Raw genomic sequence first — 16,066 nt, 5'->3', positions numbered from 1 at the left:
TTTTCTGGGGGCCCAGGCAGCAGGGGGCGAGGCTCACCTGGGCCCCAGCAGAGGGCAGAGGGCACATGCCAACTGGGTGACTGGAGAAGAGTTCCTTAAAGAGGCTGTTTCCAAAGGTTCTGGAAGGTTCTAAGGGAACACAGGGAAAGTGCAGTGCCCTGGGACGGGTACATTTGGAGATTCTGATACCACCCCGAGGCGTGAGGGGTGAGGGGAGGGAGGAATAAATACCCTGCTTCTCTCTTTATTCTCAGACATTCCAGTGTCTCCGGTGGTCAAGCCCAGCCAGAAGCCAGCGGGCACAGAGGCCTGCCGACACAGCCCCTGGGCTCGGCCTCCAGGCACACTCTCTGGGGAGGGGGGGTGGGGCTGGGGTTGGGAGCTGGGGGGCAGGTGGAGACCCCTCCCGGCTCACCTCACAGCACCGATGCCCCTGGGTAAGCGTCCACCTGTGCCTCATCCTCCACACCAGGTGGGGGCTCCTGGGGCAGGTGTGTCTTGGGTGAGTCCCCAGGGCCTGGCCTGGCCTGGCCTCCTAGCAGGGAAGCGGTCCTTGAAGGGAAGACAGCCCCCAGCAGCCAAGCAGCAGCAGAGCGGAGCCCCCGGGCGGGGAAGGAGAGCTCCCGGCACAGGTGAGGATGAGGGAGGGCGCAGTAAAAGCTTTGTAAACCGAAGGGACTGAAGGGCCAGAAGCTTCTCTTACTCACGGCCAGACCTGCAGGTCCAGACGGTACCTGCCCCCAGGAGGTGCTCACTAAGTATCTGCCAAATGAATGAACGAATGAATGCATGCATGCTGTGGAAAGGTCGCACAGTCACAGCCGCCCTTGGAAGTCTTAGAAAAGCGTGAAATGACCTGCCCAGTTATCCCCCTGGACACGGACAGGGGACAGACCAGAGGTGAGTGGAGGGGAGCTATCTGGGGGAGCTCTGTGGGTGGCCCTGGGACAGGAAGGGGGCAGTTAAGTGGTTCTACCTTTTTAAGAGATTTATCTCATCTCTGGAGGTGAAGGGAGAGTGGGTGGAGAATTCTAATGTACTTTCTGGCTCTGCTCTTTTCTATTCTAAAACCTTAATTCGTGTGAATAGACCCGTGTGCTGTAGAGACAATGACATAACACCTGTGTGGAGGTGCGGGGCGGGCGTGAGGAGCCCACCCCGCGATGCTGCGGGGAGTGGGAGGATGCCCTCCGTGTCCCTCCTTCCCAGAGAAGCCCCTCTTGTGTCCCTAGTCGGCTCGTCCGGGGGGAGGCTGGGTTGGCTCTGATGCCCCCTGAATTATGTCCCAACAGTGTGATTCCCCAGAGTGGGCTGAGCCTCAGGATGTCCCAGAACCAGAGCAGACCTGGCGCCTGAAAGTCACTGCAGCCCAAGCCCGGCACCAGTGTGTGTGTGGGGGGGGGGGGCACTTGCCCCGAGGGATCACCAGCCAGGATGAACTCTGACCTCCCGACTCAGGGCAGCATCCCCGTCAGGCCTGTCTTGTTCAGAGGACAAGAGGGGGGCCTGCCCATGACCCTGCCAGGTACTCCCCGTCACCCCCATGGCTGATGTCCACTGGCGTCAGGCTGGGTCACAGAGAGGGCCCCTGCCAGCATGGCACAGGGACTTACACACAGCAGGTCAGTGTAGATGGAGCCAGGTGGGCCCCTTCATGAGTGAGGGACTCCTGCTTTCGCTCCTTCCACAGCCCTCCCTGATTACCCATGGTGCAGCCCTGGGACACTGGGGGACACTGGGGGACACTGCTGAGGCAGCAGCAGGAGCAGGTGGACTCTGTCTCCCCCAGGGAGAGCTAGGGCTCCCACCCTCCCTCGGCTCCCCCTCCCTGTGCCGGGCTGTGCGGGTAGGGCTCTCACGTTGTCCTGTGTGGTGGTCGCTCTCAGAGCCTGTGCAGGAGAGGGGTAGCCCCGAGGGGCGCAGACCCATCTGGGAGCTTGGAAAATCACACCAGCCCGGCTGGGGGTGGGCACAGCAGCCTGGGGGTGGGGTGAGCTCTGGTTTCCAATCTCACAGGCTGGGGGGGGAATCTGAGAGCCCAAGGGCCAAGGCCTCCCCTCCCTGGGCCCAGAGCAGCTCTACAGACAGAAAAGGCTGAGTCCACCAGCTCAGCCTGGGCCCAGGAGCCGGACAGGGGCCCCGATGCTGGCTGACTGGGGCTGCTAACTGGCCTCACTGTCAAGATGGGGACACAGACCGTTCTCTCTCCACCTGCTTTTCTTGGGCCCAAAGACAAAGACAAAGGCAAAGGCATGCACTCAAGGGCAGGCAGTGTAGATGGGTGTGCCCCAAGGGCAGGCAGTATGGACGGTGCTCAGGTTGGGTCCGCCATCCAGGGTCCAGATCTCAGCTCTGCCCCTGACACGCTTCCTAGCTCTCTGGGCAGCTTTCCTGCCTATAAAATGTGGTAACGAAGGACCCCAGCCCTTGGTGAGCATGGATTAGATAACACGGTAAAACACTTGAGAGCAGTGCTGGGCTCAGTAAATCCCGCCTCCTGTGTGTATTAAATGGCAACCGGTGTTTCTGGGTTCTAACCATCCGTGTGGCCTGAAGCCCCACCGGGCCGTCTGTGACAGGGAGCCCCAGACTAGGGAGGGGGCTGGAGGACAGAGTGGGTGATGGGTTCCCAGAGAGAAAGGCAGCTGGTCCTGGTTCTCTGAGGAACAGCTCGCGGAACCCTGTGGGTGTTTTCACACAACACCCAGGCTTTTCCTGAGCCGTCGGGAAGGGGAGAGTGAGATCTTAAAGTTACTTGCAGCCCATGCAGTGGCCAGTCGTCCTTCCACGTGGGCGCAGGGTCCAGCTGACACCTCCGGGGAGGACGGAGCCCCCTCCCACGCCCGCAGCGAGAGGCGGTCTCTTTCACCTGGGAACGCCAGGTCCCAGCACCCTGCAGACACTGCCAGGACAGAGTGGCCCACTGCTCCCATTCTGAAGTGTTCTCTAACATTCCAGAAGGTTCTTTCAACAGGGAAAAGGGCAGTCCCTGCCCTGGCTGGCATCTAGGCAAGTTGCATCCCCTCTGGCAGCCTCACGTGCCTCATCTGCATGTGGGGATCACGACGCAGGCTGCGCTTGTCCCCTGTCTCTCCTCTTCCTCTGGGGAAAGGTGCCTGCCCCACCCCTGTGGCTCCGGAGGGTCTGTCAATCATGGCGCTCCACCCTGCCCCCCCGCTGGCCAGCTGTGGCCTGCGATAATCATGCCCATGCTGACTGGCCCCAAAGTGAGCATGTGACCCAAACAAAGCCAATCGGATCCTTCCATGAGAATGTTCATAGACCCAGGAGAGGGACTGTGGGCTATTTGGGGTCAGTGTCCCTAACAGCAAGGGGAAGCCATTTGCAGTGGGAGAGGATGAGGCTAATGAGTAAAAAGAAGTAGGGAGGCACAGAGATGGGAGTGGACAGAGAGGGGATGGCCCCAAAGGTCCAGCGTGAGTCCTGGGGCAGCCTTGCCTGCAATTCCTCAGAGCAAGCTTAGGCTTGTCAGATTCCTGCAACTGGAAGACACAAATCCCTTCCTCCCAGGCAGACGAGATCAAGGAGAGCTTCCTAGAGGAGGTGGCATTTAACGTGGGTCTTGGAGGCTCGGCCGGGTTCTTTCAGACAAGACAGACAACAGACCCCTGTGTGCAAATCATTGGGCTATCTGCTGCCAATACGGAGCCATGGCCTTGCCAAGAGCTTCACACACAGGGTCTCATTCTCAAAGCAGCCCCTGAAAGTCATGGTTTATTAGAACCGCTTTCCAGGTGAGCAGACTCAGAGAGGCCTGGAGGCTTGTTAGGGCATGCAGCTGGAGTGCCCCCAGAGCTGCTGCCCTCTCTTCGCCCCCGGGCTGCCCATCTAAGTCTTGTTGGAGTTGGGTAAGGGACGCTGCGAGGGCTGTCAGATATCCACTAGCTCTGTGCTGCCTTCTACACAGCCCGGACCCCGGAAGCTTCCCATGAACATGAGCAGGCCAGGACACGCTGAGCCTGAGGAATTCAAAGGTTTGCTTTGGTCTGCGAGGGTGGGGTCCCTGGAGGACAAAACTTGCTTCTGCCCTTAGCCTCTGAGCTCCTGGAAGGCAGGGACCAGGCTTCATTCTCCTCTGTGAGGTATGCCAGGCTCCTAGGATGCTTTCAATGAAGTGGAAGGAGGTGGTATTCCCTGTGCCTCCCAGAATGTTAATGGCCATTGACTGGACACTCCTGAGGCTCCAAGTGAGGGGTTCAGGATGGGCTGAGCTACAGTCCCACTCCCAGGGGCACCCCAACCAGTGGGGAAGGCAAACAGATGCAAGGTGAACACATGTAATAAATGCAGAGACACAGAAGGAAAACCCAGGAGGCTGGGGTGGAGGGTGGTCAAGGAAGAGAGGATCCCGAGGGCTTCCTGGGGGAGGTGGCCTTGAGTTGAGTCAGTAAAGCAAGGTAACAGCAGGAGTGAGCCAGGTGCAGTGTGGACCGGGTTCCAGGGGGTGGGAACAGAGCGGGTTGTGGAGGGGGGTGGCAGGGACCACCGGGGCTGGGGCAGCTGGCATGTGAAACGCATGGCAGGAAGTGGTGGGTGAGAGGCGGGACAGCTGAGCTCCACGCTGGGCACCTGTCCTCCAGGAAGAACTTGGAGTTCAGTTCTCTGGGAGCTCTGCATCTCCTATTCATGGGCGCCCCCTGGTGGTGATGTGGAGGCAAGGCCGACGGTGTTCACCATCAGTAGGGAGCCCAACACAGACACATAGACACAGACACAGACACAGACACATACACACACACACACAGACAGACAGACAGACAGACAGACAGACAGACAGACACACACACACACACACACACACACACACACACACACACACACACACACACAGTAATACTGGAAGCCCCTTCAGCCAGAAATAAGTCCCTTTTCTGAGATTCTGATAGAACTTCCGTCCCAAGACCGGCTACCCGTGTTCGCCGGGGAACCCCCAGTGTGTCAGCCTGGGCACAGGCCCTGCAGGGAGTGCCTGTGTCCCCCCTGACCCAGCTGTGTCAGCCCAGTCCCAGGCCAGGCCCTCCGTCTGAGTTTCTAAGTGTCCTTCAGTGGAACCTCCCCCCGCACCCCCGTACCCACCATGCTGGCCCCTCTGATGTGATCACTGCCGTGCCCAGAGACCCCAAGGACCAGGTGAGCCCAGGGTGTCGGCAGCAGCTCCAGAAAATCCCCCTCCCTGGGACACAGTGGTTTGGCCCCACTTGGGGCCCCTGGAAAGGCCCCCTCCAGGTCCTGTCTCTGTGGTTCCCGGTCCCCCTCCCCCACCGCCTTCTCTGCCGGTCCCAGCGTGCCTGTGCCCAGAGACACACAGGGTCACAGCACAGAAGCTCTCACAGGACCAGGGCAGCACCAGCCACACTCAGAACTTGGGGAGAGCCCTGCCTGCCTCTGGCCAGACACGCGTGACTGACGGGGTCCATGGGATGGACACACCCCTGACGGCGGCTGAGTCGAAGGCTGCCGGCTTTCACTCCACCCCTTCTCACCCACCAAACCAGCTCCGACTGTGAAGTGTGGTGGGTGACAATCTGATACACTGGCCAGTGTGGTTTCCATCCCTGCCTGGTCACCTGGGTCCCTGCCCTGGGTCTCCCTGTCCACACCTGCCCTGGGTCTCCCTGTCCACACCTGCCCTGGGTCTTTCCTGTCCACACCTGCCCCGGGCTGAGCCAGGTGATGGGGAAACAGGAACTCACATCAGCCTCAGGGCCATTTCCCAGGTGGGTGGGGCTGTGAGAGTGGCTGCCACTGCAGAAGTCCCCTGGCCCCAGAACGTGCAGGAGCTGTGAGTGGTCCCCAGAGCCCCGCTGGGCCTGAAGCTACAGCATAGTGGCTGGAGGGGGCGTAGACCAGTGGCTAAAGCCCTTTGCCCCTGGGGCTTGGGCACCAGGAGCACCTCTCACCCCTGACAACCTGGGGAAGGGGCTGTGATGAGGGGCCTGAAATTGGCTGAAGATGTCTCCACTACCACTCAGGAGAGGGGGCTCCACGTGGACGCTAGGTGTGGTCTCAGAAGGTGAAGTTTCATTTCTGCACTTGAACTTGAGAGCTGAGAGCTCAAATCTGCTACAAGAAAGGCTGGGCCTCCTTGGAACACCCTGATTCATCAGGCTTGAGAACAGTGAACTCCACGATGCATTCCGCCCAGGTGACCAGCTGGCTCCACTGGGCAGAAAGCCCCTAGTTAGGCAGGATGGGGTCGGCGGTCTGGGGTTACCTGTCACTCCCGTTCCAGGCACATTCAAACTTGTCAAAAATACAGTCATTCTCATACAGGGAGCAGAGCTTGCTCCGAAGGTAATCGTGGACCTGGTGAGAGAAGCAGACGGGGTGAGTCAAGGAGGGGGTGTTCCCCAACAGTCCTGGCCTCCCTCCATGAGGAGGGGCTCACTGAGCAGGGCTATGCCCTCCCGGGTCTGGATCGCACTCCTGACTCAGCCACGCAGTTGGCCAACCCCTGAGCTGTGGCCAGAGAGGGGACAGTCACAGTGACAAAGGGAACAACATCAGAGAGGACCAAATCCTGGCTCTGCCCCTCCCTGGCTGTGTGATCCTGGACAAGTGACTTCACCTCTCTGAGCCTTGGCTTCTTGGCTTCACCTTCTTAGGGTGAAAAGAGGGCAGACCTCATGGGCTGTTCTGGGACCACCGGTAGGAGACCGCTTGGTGCAGGGTCATGCCTTCTGGGGACCATCGTCACCAGGAGCATGATGGTGACCATCATGCAGAAAAGAGGAAGGAGAATTCAGTCATCTTAATGATCTCGGCAGATGCCACCTGTCCTGTTTTATGAGACACTGAAGCTCAGAGAAGTTAAGCAACTGCCCCAAACTCACACAGCTTGCAAGTGGAAGACCAGCACCCTCTCCCAGGGTGACCTGACACCGCAGGAGAGACAGTAGTGCCCTATGACTGGCGGCCACAGCCTGCAGCCCGATCCCACCAGCTCTGTGCCTGGAGGGCTCCCGGGTGCTGGCTCTCTGCAGGGACGCGGCCCCGCCCTCTGCGTGGGGGAAGGGGCCAGCGAATGGGTAACATGAAGCCTGAACTCCTGGCTCTGCCCTTACTGCGTGACCCAGGAGAGTCACATAGCCACTATGAGCCTCAGGTTTCCCATTAGAAAAGAGGGTCATGAGCCTCCTCCCCTGGAGAAGAGTGTGAGTGTTCGAGGAGACGAACTTTGGGCAGAGCATCCTGTAGGTATTTGCGGCCCTGATTAGCTCAGAGGGAGGGAGAGAAAGAAATGTGCACCCCTGCTGGGCAGCGGCACTGGCCCACAAACCAAAGATCAAGTATAGGGAGGGCAGGGGAAGGAAAAGGAGGCTTGCATCCTTTTCTGTCTCAGAACCTCTTATTCATCTTGAAAAACCCAGCTCCGGGCAGCCTCCCCCTTTCAGATAGGTGCCCCCACCCCCGGGAGACCAGCCCCACGGTCTCCCTGGTGAGTCTCCTGGCCTGCGGCCACACCAGGCTCTGGTCCACTGTGCTCCTGTTGTCTGGGACCCTTGAGGGTGAGGCCGCAGCTCCTCCTTCCCTCTGAGCCCAAGGTCTAGCCCGGTACAGAGCGCCTGCCCAGTGTGTGCAATGACCAAGATGAAAGGGGATGACTTGGTCATCCCAGGCGCCTGACTTCATTCCCTGAACAGACTGTAGGATGCTCGTGTTCAGCCCTCCAGGTCTGCATTTGTGTGAGTGCTCTTTGCATCATCACGACAGCCTCACGGATGCACTGGTCCTAACACATGTGCTGTTCTCTCTCCTATATACAGAGTGCCTCCCGCCCGCTGGTGGCTGGGTAGGGAAGAGGGTGAGCTCTGCAGTAATAAAGACCAATCTAGTCGGCCGCCTGCTACTCTACCATCATTTAAATCAGATACACCATTTAACTCAATTTTCACCAAATAAAATGGGAGAGGGAGAACACAGGTCCCACCTCCCAGGGCAGCTGGGAGGCTTAGAAGATGAAAAGTGTGCCAAGGACTTAAATCAATACTGCACATGCTGAGGGCTGGATCACTCAACCCCCCTGCCTACCCCTTTCTCTCCTGCCTCCATCAGCCGCAGAGGCTATAAACTATTCATTTTCTCAGTCTGGTCATGGACTCATTCTAGCCAATGAGTTGTAAGAAGTCTTCTGAGGAGTGTTCTGGGAAAGCTTTTGTGCTCCTGATAAAACATATAATAGATCTAACTGGCCCACATTTTCTCTAATTTTCTGCCTGGAATGTAGGCATACTTCCTGGAGGTATGGCAGCCATTTTTCCATCATGAGGTAACACACATGAAGGTAGAAAACCAACACACAAATAACTGTGAACTAGATGACAGAAGTAGCTGTTGAGATACTGAGCAGGTCACGGAGCCACTCACTGTTCCTGGATACTCTCCTCCAAGCTTGTGAAGGAAGAAAATCCCCTATCTGTTCAGTACTGCAAGTCAGCTAAACACAATCCTGCTATGCACAATTTCTAGCACATAATAGCTAAAATATGTTAGCTATTATGTTTGTTTTATGTAACTTATTATTTTAGAATTGACAGGTGAGCTGGGCCGGAAGCCAAGCACCCAGATTTGGGCTTCGTCCTGCAGAGCAGTGATTCTCCCCCTTTACTGGGTCCTCTTGTGCTTTGGGACTCTGAAGACTCTGGACTCTCTCCCCACAAAATACCCATATTAAACATTGCCCCTTGTTTCAGGATCCATGGTCCTTTGCTGACTATAGGAACATGAAAGGCTGAACGGCTAAAGGGGCTGGAAACAGTAACGCCCTGCGGCAAGCCCTGGAAGGATGCTGGGAATGGTCAGTCCCACAGGCCTGAGCAGGCATGACGTCACTCCTGCCCCAGTCTCTGGCCTCTGCCCTTCCTGAGAGTCAGAAGAGAGGCTGGTCCCTCCTTGGGGTGTCAGTGGGAGCACGGGGCCTGCTTGGGTTAGAAGTGGAGGAAACACTTGCGGCTCCCAAAGAGGCCTGCTCACGAATCCATCCTGAGGAAGGAGTAGGAGCTGGGGGGCGGGAGAACACACCAGCACCGCGGGGATGTCCTTGTGGGCACTGGCTGCCAGGAGCACGTGTGTCCCAGGTCAGACTCTGAGCACCCGGTCCTTCCCGCTCAGCTCTGCGCCCCTTCTCAGTGGGCCCCCTTCTGCCTCCCCGGACACCCCCTGCCCCAGGCCTGGGCAGAGAAGGGAAGCGGGGTGAGGGGGCTGCAGGGCTTCCACTGGGCTCTGAGTCTGTCACCGCTCAGCCCTGAGGCCGCTCCTGCACACCCTAACCTCTCAGTGCCCTCAGTCCCCTTTCTGCCAAGTGGGACCCACGGCACGCCCCGCACCGGGGCAATAAGGAATAGAGGTGACAGATGTGTGTGGCTGGCACCCCGTGTGCGCCCAAGCAGCTGGTGACACTGTGAGGCTTTGGCTGGGGCTTCCGGTGGGGCGTTTCCCCACTCACATCTCCATGATCAAATCCTACTCATCCTACAAGGTCCAGCGCAAATATTGCCTCCTCCAAGAACCCTCCCAGGATTTCCCCAGCTAGAGACATAACTGGACAGTTTTAAAGCACTTTAAAGATGGTCGCACCTTTCTTTCAAGTCCGTGCCTTATTTTAACTTCACATGCACTTTGTTTTCTAGTCTCTAATATAGCTGGATGTATCATAACAACAACAACACAATGACTGTCCGGGAAGGTGTCCCATGTGTCAGCCTATATGCCTGGCTTCAAAAGCCCGGGCTGAGGAGTGTGAACGTAACAGGCCCCCGTCTCGCCCCCGCACGCACTGTCTAAGGTGCTCCCTGGGAGAGGGCAGCGCTTCGCCCGCCTTAATGGTGGGACTGCAGACACTGGCTCCCGGAGGACACCATCATCTGCACCCTACAGCTGAGCCCAGCACGATGTTCATCTTTGTCCCCGGGGCCCTGGACTGCAGGGCAATTTAGCCCTGCCTTTGGCAGGAGCCAACAGATGACACAGGTTCCCGGGAGGCAGAGCCAAGCAAGCACCCCGCCCTCAGCTGAGCTACACGGCCGGGGCTGCGCTGCTTGATTGCCCAAACCTCAGTGTCTTCACGTGCAAAACGGGCCTGTGAGAGCCACCCTCCATGTGAATTCGCGACGCAAGAAAGGGCGGCTGGGGGTCTTGCGCTGGCAGAGGGGCTCTGAGGCTTTCCAGACCGCAGCGCCCACCTGATAGGTCTCGATCGGGCGCGCCTCCATGTTCAGGTCCCAGACCTTGACCGTGAGGTAATCCCGGGTGAGCATGTGCCGGCCGCTGTGGCTGAACTTCACGTCCGACACAGAGGAAATGATTTCTGAGAAGAAGGAGCGGTTGCTGGGGTCCTCCGGCTCTTCAAATACTGCGGAGACAGAAACAACCATGTCACTGGGCCAAACCCACCCATGGGGTCCGAACCATAGGTGAGTCTGCTTCCACCTTGGGCTCACATGGTGGGTCATTCATTCATTCATCAAACCTATAACTAAATACAGGTCAGACACCAGCCCAAATGGCTCCTCCAAAGAGAGAGGAATCATGTTCCTTGGAACAATGTTTCTGAGCCTTTACTCTGAGCCAGATTCTATGCTGAGCCCCTTCCTGTGCATGACCTCATCTAATCTCCCAGTAAAAATGTCAGGTTTGTACCACTATTATTCCCATTTTATAGCCAAGAAAATCGAGGCGTGGATGGCTAAAAGCCATGCCTGAGGTCTCAGAGCTGGAAGTGGCGGAGCTGGGATCTGAACCCACAGCTGCTCTCAAAGTGCTGCGCTCTACTGCCACCTGCTGGCGATTCTGGACACCAGTACTGTGAGCTGTCCGGGCATCCTCGAATGTGCTGGACTCCACCCTGGACTAGGCTGGGCACCGTTTGTGGCTCTAACTGGCCGCGGGGCCTCTGTTCACAGTGTCCTGGGCACTCACGGTAGAGCCCTGCGTGTAGGTACATTCTTTACAGCTGCCACGGGGTTGTAGCAAAGTCCAGTCTCTCCGCCACAGACGCAGCTCCAGCCCCTGTCTGCTGCCTGCCACCCACCTGCTGTTATCTGAGACCAGTTGCTCCACACAGGGAGTTGCTTTCCCGGCCTCTGAAGACAACAGCTCACTGCCCCTGCTGGAGATCCCAGTCTGGGACATAGTGGGCAGTGAGCGGCTCCCCGGGCAGCGTCCCCTTCCACCTGCCCCCTCCCCAAACCAGGCCTTCCTGACACACGGAGGTGGCCATGCAGCAGGACTTCCAAGCTCATGTCTGTTGCTGTCTGTCCCACAGTCTGCTCACCAACACCCTTACTGGCAAATCAAATCCTGCAGTGGTCCTGGTGCTGGAGCCTGGTGGAAACAAAGGTCCCTGCTGACCAAGCGTTAGGACTTGGGCTGCGGACAGGCCTAGGGCTCAAGGAAGAGGATGGGGTGGTGGGTTGGCAGCCATTTATAGCCAGTCTCGAGGGATTTAAATATTTGGCACCCCGTCCAGCTTCCCCATGGGAACCGGCCAAGTGGCTGCCCTCCTGCTGGCCTGTTTCCAGCCAATGAAATACTACTCAGTGATGAAAAAGAATAAAATAATGCCATTTGCAGCAACATGGATGGACCTAGAGATCGTCATTCTAAGTGAAGTCAGCCAGAAAGAGAAAGAAAAATACCATATGCTATCATTCATATGTGGAATCTGAAAAAAAAGAAAAAAGAAAAAAGAGGACACTAATGAACTGAACTGCAAAAGAAACAGGCTCACAGACATAGTAAACAATCTTGTGGCTACCCCGGAAAGGGGGTGGGAAGGGGTAAATTTGGGAATTTGAGATTTGCAAATGATAACCACTATATATAAAAATAGACAACCCCTCTCCAAATTTCTTCTGTATAGCACAGGGAAATATATTCAATATCTTACAATAACCTTTAATGAAAAAGAGTATGAAAACGAATATATGTCTGTATATGCATGACTGAGACGTTGTGCTGTGCACCAGAGACTGACACATTGTAACTGACTGCACTTCAATAAACAACAACAACACAGGAAAGCAGAGCTGATCACACGGCCCCAGAGGCTCACAGGAGTGTCCTTCCTACTGGCCCCTCCTGGTCACAAAGTCCCACATCCCACTTCCCAGGTCTGTCCCAGGCCCTGACCGCCCCCATCTGGGAACCTGTTCTCCCTCTTGTCCAAGGAAGACACTTGCTACTGTCTTTCCCAGAAATACAACTCCTGTTCAGCCCACCTCTGCAGGGTGTCTGGAAACATTTTATGCCATCGGATGCTCCCGTGTGCCACTGCCTGCATGCAGTCATTCATTCTCTCAGTTAACCAGCCTGTACTGAGCGCCCACCATAAGCCGGACACTGTTTGAGGCCCTGGGATGCTACAGTGAGCCACACAACACTCCGCCCTCCAGGAGCCCACAGTCTCCTCCCAGAGGCACACAATAAAACTCAGTGACCTGTGATGCCGTAAGGCAGTGGTGAGCACTGGAAGGAACGATAAAGCAAGGGAGGAGACAGAGAGAAGGGGGCTGATGATTTGGATGGATGGGGTCTCTGTGGGAGAGAACATGTGAGCAGGGATGTGAATGAAGTGAGACACCAGGGAGGAGGACTCCAGGCAGAAACCATAGCACGTGCAAAGGTCCTGAGACGGGGGGAGCTATAGCCAGAGAAAGGCGTGAGCAAGAGGCCGTAAGCCAAGGGAAGAGTGTCATCTCATAGGCAATGGGGAGCCACAGAAGGGCTTGAAGAGGCGGGGGTCGGGGGATGGCAAGCTGTGGGTCTCTCCGGGATTCCCCTCCCAGCGGTGGCAAGGAGACCTCCTGGTGGTTTTAGCCTTGAAAACCTCTAATTTCTGATTGGTCATCTCACATAATCGTGCTTTGCACTCTGGTAATAGTAATTACACTGACATCTTTGTTTCTGCTGGTCTAAATAGTCCTAATTAAGCCAAAAATTAAATCAATGACATTCCCCTCTTCTCCCAGATGCCTGGAGTAAAGAAAAAAAATTCAATACTTGATTTCTTACTTAAATTAAAGTGATGAGATGCTGTGTCGTCTTTAAATGAACAAGGGTCTAAATCAAGTATTTGGAAGAAATGGGGCAGAGAGTTTGACAGCAGAGTGACCCCAAACTCTCAGCAGGGACCTGGTGGCCCCAGCATTGCCCCAGGTGGGAACCCTCTCTTGATTGAACTAGCATCTCTGTCACGAGGTGTCAGACAGAAGGTAAGATATAAAAGTGTAAGTGGGGGGGTCTGTCTCTCGCACCCTGACTTTGTACCCCTCGCATCTCCGTGGTGGTTTCCTCCAGCCTCCACCGAAACCACTAGGGCTGGTCCAGCTCAGTCCGCCCCTGCACCCTGCAGAGCTCCTGGCCTCCTTGTGGCGGCAGGTAGGTGGATGGGACCACAAGCATAAAGGGACACCTGCGCCAGGTGCCACAGACCCCTGGGCTGTGTCTTCTGCCAGCTGTAAGGAGCAGGAAACCACAGGCTTACAGGCTGAGAGGATGAGCTAACCACTGAGAACAGAAGCAGCGAACAGCCCCCTCGGCCTCAGTGCTGACTGATGATCCTTGGGCGTTTCTGATGTTTTTCTTTTTAAGCCCAAAAGCACCAGAACTGAAGAGGATCAGTGGGAAGGGACATTAACAAGCCTGAAACATTTACACCTAGAAGATCTCAGTTTTCAAACATTTCTATGAAATTGCTGATACAAGTATTTTTTTTTAATCAAAAGATTGCAGAATCTTCTATTTCATATCAGTCCCTTCCCACCTCTCCCCCCACTGCACACACACCTCATCCCCAGGGCATTTGTAAGAGATAAGGGTAGGGGGGGGGTCTCACTGCAAACTGATAGAATCACTAAGGACATTTCACAGTAATTATTGCTGCCAAGAGTTTAAAGAGTCGCGACTCAGAGCCCCTGTCACCCGCACTGGGCTCCATCCCACCTCTCTCCCTGCCCTAATTATCTTAAAGTTGGAGGGCTCTGAATCAGCAGAAATCTCCGTCCTATCTCAGTTTTTAAAACCTGAAGTACAGTCAGTTTACAATGTTGTGTTAATTTTTGGTGTACTCCATAGTGATTCAGTTATATATATATTTATTCTTTTTTATACTCTTTTTCATTATAGGTTAGTACAAGCTATTGAATATGGTTCCCTGTGCTATATATGAGGACCTTGTTGTTTATCTATTTCATATGGTCCTATCTCTTTTTAAAAATTAAAAAAAATTTTAAATTGAAGTATAGTCAGTAAACAATGTTGTGTCAACTTCTGGTGCACAGCGTCATGTTTCAGTCAGACATGTACACACATGTATTCCTTTTCATATTCTTTTTCACTATAGGCTACTATAAGATATTGAATATAGTTCCCTGTGTTCTACAGTATAAACTTGTTGTTTATCTATTTTATATATATTAGTTAGTATCTGCAAATCTCAAACTCCCAATTTATCCCTTCCCACCTCCTTTCCCCTCTGGTAGCTATAAGTTTTCTATGTCTGTGAGTCTGTTTCTGTTTTGTAAATAAGTTCATTTGTGTCTTTTTTTAATGGTCCTATCTCTTTCTAATGATTTTGCATAATTAAGGCTCTTGCAGCCCTAGCTGGTTCCCTGACAAGCACATCTTCCTTTCTGGGTGTCTCACGGTGTTGTTGCATCACTCACAGGGGCAGGGTGGGGAGCCCCTTCCCTGCCATGCTCGCCAGCGTGAAGTGAAGGGTCCCGGGGAGGCTCTGAAGCACCTGTGATCTGAGGAAATAGAAATGAAGCCTCAGGTGGGGCCAGCCTTCCTCTCCAGCCTCACGCACAACGCTGATGCGTCCCTCTTCTGCTTAAAGTCCTCCATGGCTCCCAGTGCCCAAGGATCAAGGTTCTATCTCCTCTAGGTAGCTGACAAGCTCCTTCCTAATTGGGCTGCAGCCAGTCTGCTGCCCCAGCCTCACATGCCCAAATTCCCCTCCTGCAGCCACATTCCAATGCCTTTTCCCAGGGTCCCAGGGTCCAGAGCCTCAGATGGGGTGAGACAAGCAAGACCCCCAGGGGACCTTATTGAACAACTAACTCTCAGGGTCCATCGTGCCTTAGGCATCTCTCTCACCTCATCCTAGTCCTTGCCCTGCCATGTACCAAGCAGTAGAGCAGAACAAAGCACCGTGTGACCTCAGGTAAGCCCCTGAACCTCTCTGAGCCCAAATTCCCTCATCCGGAGAACCAGCAGGATGTGACTCCCAGAGGTAACACCTGGAAGCACCTGTTCTGTGAGGGACTTGAGTAGATGCTCCATAAAACTGTGTAGCTGTTTTTATATTTATTTTTTCACATTGTTTTCTCTCCCTGAAACTTCCTTTCCCATTTTTTGCCCCTATCTTTCCTATCAACTCCTACACATCCTTCAGAACCCCAGCTCAAATGTCTTGTTCTTTGTGCTTCTTGTCCAGATGCCTTCCAAAGAAAGTAAATGCTCACACTTGCTTATCAAAGAGCCCCAGGGTACCCTCTTATAAGTCATTGGTGAAGATGCATGGTCACCTCATGGGGCTGTGAGCTCCTGGAGCAGGGGGTCCTGCCTCTGTCATGGGTCATCTTGGCATCCCTGCCCAGCCTGGAGCCAGGCTCAGAGCTCAGACTCACTCACAGAGTGGACAGAACCTCCAGGTGCTGCCTGCCCATGTGGTCTCTTCCCTTTCCAGACAAATTTCTCCCTCCACCTGATATGATTCCACTTAAGTTTCCAGGCCCAGCAGTGAAGCTTGTATCTGCTGGAAGTGGCCTCTGAGGGCCTGTGGCTCTTGCTTGGTGTCACTCTGAGTGGCACCTGCTACATACCACTCTTGTTGTCAAAATGGTGGATGGTCTTCTCCGGGAATGGGTGGGGAGGTGGGGGTTAAACTGAGCAGGCAGAAATTATCAGATGGGTCTGGGGTGATGGGAGGTTCAGGGTTAGACGGAAGAATTGCACTGGCTTCAGCCACACAATCAGGACACAGTGCAGTTGGTCTCAGTGAGACCGCGGAGAGGATCACAGACATACGGAGGTGGCGCTGCAG

General features: G+C 55.1%; 1 protein-coding gene across 3 annotated transcripts in view; it reads right to left on the bottom strand.

The window, feature by feature from the left end:
* The window catches only part of PPP2R2C (protein phosphatase 2 regulatory subunit Bgamma), a 131,413-nt gene that overhangs the window by 4,544 nt on the left and 110,803 nt on the right, over positions 1-16,066 (bottom strand). For all 3 annotated transcript variants that reach the window (XM_032493662.1, XM_032493669.1, XM_032493679.1), the window contains exons 7-8: positions 10,203-10,372; positions 6,236-6,327 (exon numbers count right to left, since the gene is read on the bottom strand). In XM_032493662.1, the coding sequence (XP_032349553.1) occupies positions 6,236-6,327; positions 10,203-10,372 (262 nt within the window). The remainder of the gene's footprint in view (positions 1-6,235; positions 6,328-10,202; positions 10,373-16,066) is intronic.

Source organism: Camelus ferus, chromosome 2 (assembly GCF_009834535.1).
Source record: "Camelus ferus isolate YT-003-E chromosome 2, BCGSAC_Cfer_1.0, whole genome shotgun sequence".
Classification (NCBI taxonomy): domain Eukaryota; kingdom Metazoa; phylum Chordata; class Mammalia; order Artiodactyla; family Camelidae; genus Camelus; species Camelus ferus.
The sequence above is the reverse complement of the archived record's forward strand: the minus strand, read 5'-3'. Positions and strand labels throughout refer to the sequence as shown.